Source organism: Asparagus officinalis, chromosome 8, assembly GCF_001876935.1.
Source record: "Asparagus officinalis chromosome 8, Aspof.V1, whole genome shotgun sequence".
Taxonomy (NCBI): domain Eukaryota; kingdom Viridiplantae; phylum Streptophyta; class Magnoliopsida; order Asparagales; family Asparagaceae; genus Asparagus; species Asparagus officinalis.
The window spans coordinates 16,810,121-16,820,928 of NC_033801.1; the positions used below are offsets into that span (position 1 = coordinate 16,810,121).

A 10,808-nucleotide genomic window follows, 5' to 3' on the forward strand; every position below is an offset into this window, starting at 1 on the left:
CCACTGGGTATGGTTTGGTGGGAGTGGTACATGAAGCATAGTAATGCCATATGGAGATGCGGTGGGGTAAATCTGTGGGAACACGATTACCTCAAGAATCATGATTGCTCAATGAAGTCTTAGCGTGCCAAGAATGTCATAACTGACGATATGGGAACATGATTACCTCAAGAATCATGATTGCTCAATGAAGTCTTAGCGTGTCAAGAATGTCATAACTGACGATATGGGGAGTTTGTCACGACCCAACCCCTAGTAGGTAATCTCACATGTGGCATAATCATATAAATGACTTTTTAATATGTAATAACTTTTTGCAAATGTAAAAGTTGGTTGTGTATAGCGTGTGTGTAAGCATTGCAAAGTTTAGTTAAGTGTATTCGAACAAGGAGCAATTTCAGGATGGAGGACCTCCTGTGAAGGTTCTTGTTATGTAGTTTTGTGGCATAGAAGTACAGTTTGTCAGTTGTATAGCTTGACTGATGTTGATCGGAAAAAAGGTGCAATATGTCTTAATATAATTACTAGGCGATGAAAGTGAAGCTGTCATGTAAATCTAGGAGTTGAATTGGTCAAGATCCTATATCACTTGGAGGAAGAAATGTAGCAAAACATACAGCACACATGTAAGAAATGTTTGTATTCATGTGGACAGTTTGCCGCAAAAAGCACAAACCATAAACTTTTAATAGTAACAGAAGCTTCCTATAAATTAAGATATGCTTTAGACTTCAGACTTTACCTTATAGGATATGTTCTTATGCAGTAAACTCTTGCCTGGTTATGCTGGCGGATATAAGTGAGGTTTTTTTTAAAGCATCAATATATTGGGTTTCAGATTATAATCAAAATTGTGCGAGTTTAATATACCTGAGGCATAAGATTCCCATGGTTGGATTCCAGCCCCCTCTCATCTATCTTGTCAAATCTCATTTGCTTTGCAGCACCGGTAGAGCCTTTTACAACTATTTATCAATCAATGTTTAGTTTCATTTTTCTTGAAGTTAATGAAGAAGATCGAATGCACTTTGTCATGGGAGCACTGTGAGCATATTGAAATTCCCAATGAGGCAAGCTTTCAGCAGTTCATCATCTAATTTATTTAAATATTATATTTGATAGTCCTTTAGTCTTAATTTACACAGTTGATGGATGCATGATTCTAACAATTTACCAATATGTTTGTCTAGCTTAGGTTTGTTCCATCCAAAGCCATGATGAAATAATTTATATGCCATAGCTAAAAACCATGTTTTAATTTTAGCGCATTCACAACTACGCAATCATGTATTGTAAAGAAAGTTATTGAAATCATGAGTTGACTTTCCATTTCGAGAAAAAAAATCATTTGATGGTGTAGCCCAACCTAACTTGGACAAATAAGAAACTCTGCTCTTGTTATATCATTCAGGGACTTTTGTTGAGAATTTGTCGTTGATATGCCAAGTGTATTCTTTTGTACTACTTTCTGGTATATGACTTCTCTCATTAATAAGCTGCAGAGAACTTGCTCAACAAATTAGATGAAGCCGTCATTCTAAACTTAACTCTTTTTTATCTCAGGAAGAAAAAGAGGCAGCTTTAAGGCAGCTTAGAAAGAGCATGACATTCAAGGCTAATCCTATGCCAAGCTTCTACCGTGAGGGACCACCTCCTAAGGTTGAACTTAAAAAGGTACTCTGACGAATTTTGTCAAAATAATTCTTTTTTTCCTTATCATATTCTTTATGACATAGTCTCATCAAGTCAAATAATTGTACTTTCAAACAATGTCTCATATCCTAAATTGTTGCAGATCAGAATTCTAGTCCAAAAGTTCCCTATGTTTTTGGTGTTTGTTGTTGACATCCTTGCAATATGAGAACATGATGACTTACTAAAATATAGTGTATTACTTTACTTTCAGCATGAACCGTTTTCATGTTTATTGCGATTCTCTTGTCCACTTATCGTGTGTATTTTCAACTTTCTCAAGATGTTTATGAACCTTGATGAATATTAGCACCCCTGCCTGTATCGTTGTTTCTGTTTCAAACTACATGGTAGTAAATAGAATTTTGTAAATCCTTAAGAGACTACACTGCATTTTAGGCTTTAAAGCCCTTAATCCTAAATATCTTTTGTTTATAAGCATGTGATCGAGAACATGTTATACATGGTAATCTCTTTCCCTTCCTGCCCAGTCTCATCATTCACTGACCTCCTGCAGTCGGCCATGCCGCCCCCCCCCCCCCTCTTTTCAGATGCAGGACGAGGCTGTTCTATCCTTTTTTGAATAACCGCAAGCTCTAGCTAAAGCTTCTTGGATGATGAGAGTTCATAGATTTAACAAAAACCTGTCCCTGAATTATTGCTAAGAGCCTCAAATGGGATTTGTAATATAAAATCCAACAGCATATAACATTTACACGTTTAAAGATATTTTTCTATGCTCAAACAATGTCCTTTTTTATCTCTGAAATTTTGACAGAACTGGGATTCAATATGTAGGCATACTTTTCTATCTGGATTTTTTCCTCTCTTTTTTTCCCTTTCAGTTACTTTTCAAAATATCAGGCTCATCAGTTGCGTTTCGATATACTTCAGTTACGTAAATAGTTTCCTTGTGGTGATGCATTCTACTTGGACATAATTTCTTAGCATGTTTGTAGATCTCTATAATAAAGTTTTTGAGTTCTTCAATCTTGATGATGTGTAATTCTATCCATGGAATGTAAGGTCTGCAAGTAAGCCTTCAGTAAGTGATCTTGGTAAAACTATTTTTTCTTTTCATGTCTTCTTTTGGTTGTAAGACATCTTATGATTGTTGTTGAATGCAGTTTAAATCAATATTACTTTCAACAAAGTTAAAATTTGGTGTAATCTAGATTATGTTTTTTTAAGGCTGTGGATTGACTGTTCAAAATTTGTTATTCTTGTTTTTCATTAAAATTTCTTATTGCATGATTGTTGTCTACTCATTAAATTCAGATACCAACATTTGTAGTCATATCATGATGCGATTTTTTCCTGAAACAAACTGATGTACTCTGAAACACTGCCTTCCGTTTCTGGAACCCATTTTGACCATCTTCCTCCCGAGGGAAGGGAAGTTATTTATTGAAAAGAGGTTCATACGCTTGATGATATACATAACAAATTTATGCACAATCCAAAGTTAGCCAAAGAAGGTATGGTCTGGATAGAGGGTGCGTCTTTTAGATTAGTCCGTATTTTTGTTGTCTTACCACTATCCTAAAATTTGGTGGAGAACTTCATTGACTAATTGTTCACTGTGGAATTTGATTTAAGACTCTTATTTCTTTTGTTTTGTTGTGTTGTTAGCTACCCACGACTCGAGCAAAATCACCTAAACTTGGCCGAAGAAAGAGCTGTGGTGATGCCAACAATTCTTCTCAAGGAGAGAACAAGAGTAATGGAGCACCTGAACGGGCAACCCGTCACAGTTTGGGTACTTACAAAGTTGGCAACAAGCTGCAAAACAATGCAAAAATTGGAAAAAACATTGTTCTCAAAGACAAAGAAGCATCCAAATCTGCAAGGGAGGTATCAAATGAGTCTCCTACTATTGAAGCCACCGAGCAGATAACTACCAATACCTCTGTGCAATCTTGACCTTCGATCTACTCATTTTCCTTTTAAAGTTATTGCTCTTATGATCTTACATCACAGGAAATGAAGCATTGCTTTCTCCCAACATCAGTATACTTGGTTTTGGAGGAAGTTATATGATTCTGAGAACTTGTTGCTAGGATTTGTGGTGTATGATGGTGTAAATTTTGTAAGTTATATTGAAGTTTGTATGTAACTGAATTGTCATCTCTCTGGAGATTGTTTTATGCTGTCCTTGACATGGAATGTGAGACTTTTGACTGCATCTGAGCTTTATTTCGGCCAGGGATTGTATTTTACATCTCTCTAACTTTGTTTTCGTGAGAGCATCTTTGCTTTGCTAACGATCGAATTGCAAATGTAGACAGCATCTAAACATCTATATAACAACTGTATCATGAAGATCTAAAACAAGCTGGATTAAGATTGTTTGGTTTGCCTACCTTTTTGCACATTGGATTAGGCGGAAATTATCGTAATTCTTGTTCTTCGGTATGTCTCTCAACATATTCGAAATATTTCTTAATATACAGGAGCAAAATTCTGACAATTTGTTTATACAGAATATTTTTTAGGAAGAATAAGAACAAATAATTATAAAACCAATAACGTGCGTGGTTCTTATTAGCAAAGAGTTGTTTTTTCCTTTAAAGCTTCTATCCAATAATCAAAACAATGTAATCAAAACAGGTAATTTCCAGGGTATTAGTACATAAAGAAAGCAAACAACAAGAATATTGGCCCCATTAAGCAAAAAGGTTAGTTCTCTAATCTGCATATACTTCGCATTGCAGAAAATTAAATAACAAATAAAAGAAAAAAGAAAAACACACACACACACAGAAGACTAGGAGAAATAGAACTTACTTTGTTGCGTGTTTGGCTTGACCCCTGCTTCTTCTTCCTAGGCGTTTTCTTCTCCCTTTTCCTCTTTCTTCTTGCTAGCTTTCTTTGGCTTCGGTTCTTTATCTGTGTCTCCAAGATTCTACCATGTTGTTGTCATAGCCAACTGTAAAATCAAGCGCTGACGCTTCCCCCATTGGTCATCAACCTTTGCAATATATGGATGTTGAAGGCAAAGAGTGAAGAAACGGCAAAGAAGAACAGGAAATTTGAAGTGCATAGGTGTGGCTACGGGTCGGTCGACTGACGGCATAGGCCCTGTTGGTCGCCCCGTCGGTCGACAGACTGTAGGATTACAGGGTCTAAAACCCTGTTTTGGCCGGTCAACCGAACGAGTTCGACCGGTCGATCGAAAATCTGGTCGGTCGACTATCTGCTTATTGCGGTCGATCGAAAACGTGCACGATTACAGGGTTTGAATCCTGTTTCTGGTCGGTCGACCGCGAGCACATGTCCGGTCGACCGCGAAGCAAGTAATTGGGCTAGTTTGGTTTTCCCGGTTGGTTTTGGATTGGGGATATAAATACAAACACGTTTTTTAGGGTTTCTTTATCAGAGAAAGGAGAGACTTTTGAGCACTTTGAGAAGGAGATATTGTGAGAGAGCTGAGAGTTTTGGTTAGGATTTTATTTGAGTGATTTTGTGAGTTGTAACACGTTGTATTTCTCCACCATATAATGAAATCTCCTCATCCTCTCGCAGTGGACGTAGGGAATTGTCGAACCACGTAAATCTCCATGTTTGGTTTGATTTGTGTCGTATTGTGGTGAATTGCACTCGTGTTTTTGATTTGGTTCCCTTCTCTCATAACGTGCCGACTCTTCTGGTTGTCGAGCACGCTTCCACACGGCGCGCAACAAAGAGCTAGTAGGGAGAAGGGAAAAAAAATTGAGCAATTAATTGAGAATAGCTGAGGAGAAAAGTTTATATATATAGTTTGGTTGCTAACTTATTCCTAATAGGAGGAGTCACTGTATCCTAATGCTTGTCCAAATTCATATTTTAGTTTCCCAATTTGACTCAAAGAACCGAGGAAAACAATTCAAAAAGTTAATTAATTAGGAAACAATGACTGATTAATTATAACAAGTCATTGTTTCCTAATTGGGAGAGGATAACATTTTAATCCTCGTGTTTGCCTAACTGATAGCTAGTTGGTATCTTTTAGTCTTCTAACAGAGAGGATATGAGTTATTGATGTTGTGCGCGGCGGAAGCCAAAACCAAACCGATGTACTTCGAGGAACAAAAAAAAACGCCGAGATAAAGGCCAACCAAATCAAAATAACAGCACAAAACACAAACAACCAATTTTAACGTGGTTCGACAAGTTATCTACGTTCACGGGGCAAGAAGGGGATGAGTTTTCACTAATAGAGAAGAATAGTACAAACTGAGATTACAAATCACTCAAACCAACCAACTAATCTCACCAACAAATCTCTAATTTTCTCCAAACAAAACCCTAACTAATAGCTCAGAAAATACCTCTTTTCTGTGCTCTAAATATTCCCACAACAAGCCTACCAAACCCTCAAAATTGTGTTCCTATTTATATCAAAATAGAAACCCAAACAGAATAGGAAAACCCAAACTGGGCCTGACCCGACTCGCGGTCGACCGCCGAACCCATCGCGGTCCATCGCGAAAAACGACAGAACCCAAAATAATCCTACAGGGTCTCGCAGTCAACCGCCGTGCCAGTCGACGCGGTCGACCGCGAAAAGTCCAGAGACTTTTCCCTGTTTCGTGCATGTTTGCGGTCGACCGCCGCGCCACTCGCGGTCGACTTCCAGGCACCCAAAACCTATTTTTCGTCTTTTCCTGCAGTCTTCGTCTCTGTGTTCGTCATTTCTACAATTGAATCCGCATGAAAATGCATAAACATCATATTGGTTCCCTCCCTCCATCACCCTTTCTATAGAATGCTCAATTATTTTCAATTCCTCCCATCTCCTTTTAAATTTAAGGGAAAAATGCTTCCAGCCCCCAAAACGAATGAAAACATGCTTCCCACCCCCAAGACTTTTTCAACGGGTGCTTTGCCCCCAAAAGTAAATTTTTTGTTCTCTGAGCCCCCAAAACACAAAGCCCAATGAATTTTACACAGGTAAAGACTATAATACCCATTCTCTCTCTTTCTAACCCTGCAATCCCTCTACTCTCCCTCCTCCCTCCCCCACCTCTCCACCCGCCGCCGCCGCCCTCCTCCTGCCATCCTCACCTTCTCTGCCATCGTCGCTCCGGCCATCCACAGCATCCTTAAGATCCACAACGCGGAGAAAACCTCGGCGCGGTTCGAGGAGTACAAAGAGATAGTCCGCTCGAGGGCCGAGCGAAACTCCGGCGACGAGCGCTGCATAGCCGACGGGAACAAGCGACTGAGGTTTTACTGCTTCATGATTCTCTGCGAGCTGGGTTTCATGGGAGCGTGGGAGCGGGCAGGAGGACCTGTTCATGGGAGCGTGGGAGCGTGGGAGGACCTGTTCATGGGAGCGTGGGAGCGTGCGGGAGGACTCGCCCAACCTAAGAACAATAATAAGAAGAAGAAGGACAAGATTGATAGTAATTACAACCATGCCCCTAACATTGGTTGCTCCTGCTTTGGATGCTACAAGAGCTTCTGGGCTCGTTGGGATGCCTCACCCAACCGCCATGTCATCCACCTCATCCTCGATGCCTTTGAAGAGACCCTTGAATCGAAGGAGGCCAACAGCAAGAAGAAGAGGGGGTTGAAGAGTAAAAAGATTGATTTTGATGAGGTTTTGGCGAAAGAGATGAGCGCCCATGAGGAGAAAGTTGATGATGATGGCCATGATGATGGGTGCGGGCATGTTACTAATTACCAACGCTAAAACTATTACCACCAAAAAACTTTAAAATAACCCAAATAAAAATATACCGGTTGCTTGTTAAAATTACTCCCCCATTAGAATGTCCTACATTGGTTGTTAAGGTTATATGTTGGTTGTTAATGTTACGCGTTTGTTGTTAAGGTTACGTATTGGTTGTTAATGTTATACAGGTTGCTTGTTAAGGTTACGGGTTGGTTGTTAAGAATATGCGTTGGTTGTTAAGGTTACAGGCTTGTTAAGGTTACGGATTGGTGTTAACGTTATACGGGTTGATTGTTTTGTGAATAGTGCCATGCATATTAATTAAAAGATGTTGCCATTTTAAGAGTTATTACAAAAAGCGAGTGTTCTTGAAAAATATATAAATTTATTTTGGTTACCTATTAAAGACATTAACAGGGATGGGCGGGCCAACATGCATAAAAATAGTGCATCTAGACTTCCTATATCGTCTAAAAGTTACTCTAAAACACTCAGGATCTCTCTGTCGGAATCAACGCATTTTTCCCCCGCCGAGCTTGGATTTGATGTTTTGGTGCACTTGTTTGCGTCACTGGTCCTTGTTATGCTATTATTGTGATTTCAAGATTTCACCTTGTTTGTTAGGTCCAAGTTTACATTTTTCTTCAATTAGCGTGTTTTTCAGAGCCTAATAATCCGACAGAGAGATCCTCAAGATCCGTTAATATGAAGGTTACGGGTTGGTTGTTAAGGTTATACGTGTTGCTTGTTAAGGTTACGGGTTGCTTGTTAAGGTTACGCGTTTGTTGTTAAGGTTGCGGGTTGGTTGTTAAGATTACGGGTTGGTTGTTAAGGTTATATGGTTTGCTTGTTAAGGTTACGAGTTGGTTGTTAAACAAGCAACCCGTAACCTTAACAATCAACCCGTATAACGTTAACACTAATCCGTAACCTTAACAATCAACCCGTATAACGTTAACACTAATCCGTAACCTTAACAAGTAACCCGTAACCTTAACAACCAACGCGTATTCTTAACAAACAACCCGTAACCTTAACAAGCAACCTGTATAACCTTAACAATCAATACGTAACCTTAACAACAAACCGGTATATTTTTATTTGGGCTATTTTAAAGTTTTTTTGGTGGTAATAGTTTTAGCGTTGGTAATTAGTAACATGCCCGTACCCATCATCATGGCCATCATCATCAACTTTCTCCTCATGGACACTCATCTCTTTCGTCAAAACCTCATCAAAATCAATCTTTTTACTCTTCAACCCCCTCTTCTTCTTGCTGTTGGCCTCCTTCGATTCAAGAGTCTCTTCAAAGGCATCAAGGATGAGGTGGATGACGTGGCAGTTGGGTGAGGCATCCCAACGAGCCCAGAAGCTCTTGTAGCATCCAAAGCAGTAGCAGCCAAGGTCAGGGGCATGGTTGTAATTACTATCAATCTTGTCCTTCTTCTTGTTATTGTTCTTAGGTTGGGCGAGTCCTCCCGCACGCTCCCACGCTCCCATGAACAGGTCCTTCCGCACGCTCCCATGCTCCCATGAAACCCAACGCGCAGAGAATCATGAAGCAGTAAAACCTCAGTCGTTCGTTCTCGTCGGCTATGCAGCGCTCGTCGTCGGAGTTTCGCTCGGCCCTCGAGCGGACGATCTCTCTGTACTCCTCGAACCGCGCCGGGGTTTTCTCCGTGTTGTGGATCTTGAGGATGCTGTGGATGGCCGGAGCAACTGCGGCAGAGAAGGCGAGGATGGCAGGAGGAGGGCGGCGGCGGCGGGTGGAGAGGTGGGGGAGGGAGGAGGGAGAGCAGAGGGATTGCAGGGTTAGAGAGAGAGAGAATGGGTATTATAGTCTTTACCTGTGTAAAATCCATTGGGTTTTGTGTTTTGGGGGCTCAGAGAACAAAAAATTTACTTTTGGGGGCAAAACACCCGTTGAAAAAGTCTTGGGGGTGGGAAACACGTTTTTATTAGTTTTGGGGGCTGGAAGCATTTTTCCCTAAATTTAAACTTCACTATCCTTTCTCTAGAGACTAGAAGTTTTCACTGTATTCATTCCTCTATTTCCTCAAAATTTAACTTTTATGCATGACATTCTTAAAAAATATATAGTTAAAAAATAAAAATAAAAATGCAACACAATACGAACTAAGCAGCGACATATTATAAATATAAGAGTCTTAATTAACATCTGTGTAATATCTACTCACGAATATGTTTTAATAACTAAAAACACTTTTCATAATTATGTTATAATAAGTTATTTAAAAATTGGATTAATTTTCCTTTGTATAATAGCTTTTGTTCCTTCAATCTAAAGGTAATATATGTGTCATTATTTTACAACCGAGAAACTAAAAACTTTAGAAAATAAATAAAATAAATTCTATTTTACTTAGACACACTAAATAAACTATTCTATGAATTCTAATCTCAATTCATTCCTTTTTATCAAAATAAAATGATACAATAATGGGTTTCTAGATGAATAAAATATACACATACTTTTCAATAAATTCATATTATTTTGATCATGTGCATTATGCATGTGCAATTTTTACTAGAAATACTAGAATTATATATTCAATAAAAATAACATAATTAACTTTGAGGTCTAAAAACTATTAAAATAGAAATTTAAAATTACTTGCACGTGCCGATATGCTACGATATGCTAGTATAAATAAAGTTTTACAGTTTTTCAGTCAAAAACCTCCCACATATATCCTATTTGCAGATTTACCTTCCAAATATACATATTTATTAGTTTATCCCAATAATTTCACGTTGATCTAAATACCCCGAATATTTTCTTTTAGTGAACATTTCACATAACCCTCAAAAAGTTTGGACTTACTTTTGAGATTAAAAACAAAAACCCTTAAAAATGCCACGTAGCCCCATAGAATTTGTGTCCAATTAGAGGGCTATTTGACAAATTGTGGTGTTGCTTAACAAATCTTTTTTTTGGTGTTATGTGACATTTCAAATAGTTTATGATGTTATCTCAAATGAGCAAACTTTTAGGGGTCATGGGTAATTTACCCTACTATTAACTTTAATTGCGGCCATTTTTTTTTCAATGGACAATTGTGATTTGTTCAGACAAAAGTTACTAAGGTATCCTCAACAATTAATCCCTAATCAAATATCCTGTATTTATGATCTATAGAAAATAGATTAAATAATATTTGCTCAAGAATAAATCAGATAATTAAATATATATTTAGTATACAGTAGATATTCGAAGGAAGCTAGTCAAATTCAGATTTGATGCATAAAATTTAAAGTCAGATTCAAACAGCTAGGAGAGTAATTTGTAAACTAACTACATCAATTATTCCAATTAGAGTACGGATTATCCAACAATTGGACAAGAAGTAGGATTCAACTACTCCTTTCCCTATTAGGAATCAAGTCGTAAGTAATCAACTATATTAACCGCTCTCATGAGCTCTTGGCCATCAAA

The 10,808-nt window shown here is 38.4% G+C and overlaps 2 protein-coding genes across 3 annotated transcripts in view; both read left to right on the forward strand.

Moving 5' to 3' along the window:
- Positions 1–3,911, forward strand: part of LOC109851414 (protein WVD2-like 2) — a 12,607-nt gene extending 8,696 nt beyond the window's left edge. The window contains exons 6-8 of one of the 2 annotated variants that reach the window (XM_020421537.1): positions 1,005–1,070; positions 1,564–1,674; positions 3,325–3,911. In XM_020421537.1, coding sequence (XP_020277126.1) covers positions 1,005–1,070; positions 1,564–1,674; positions 3,325–3,615 — 468 coding nt within the window. In that variant the 3' untranslated portion in view covers positions 3,616–3,911. The remainder of the gene's footprint in view (positions 1–1,004; positions 1,071–1,563; positions 1,675–3,324) is intronic. The other variant, XM_020421538.1, reaches the window with a different exon arrangement.
- Positions 7,004–7,369, forward strand: LOC109820929. The gene has a single exon (XM_020387125.1). The coding sequence runs from the start codon at positions 7,004–7,006 to the stop codon at positions 7,367–7,369; it is 366 nt and encodes a 121-aa protein (XP_020242714.1).

Coding starts and splice junctions, on each gene's coding strand:
- LOC109820929 (XM_020387125.1), top strand. CDS start 7,004: ATGGGAGCGTGGGAGCGTGCGGGAGGACTCGCCCAACCTAAGAACAAT.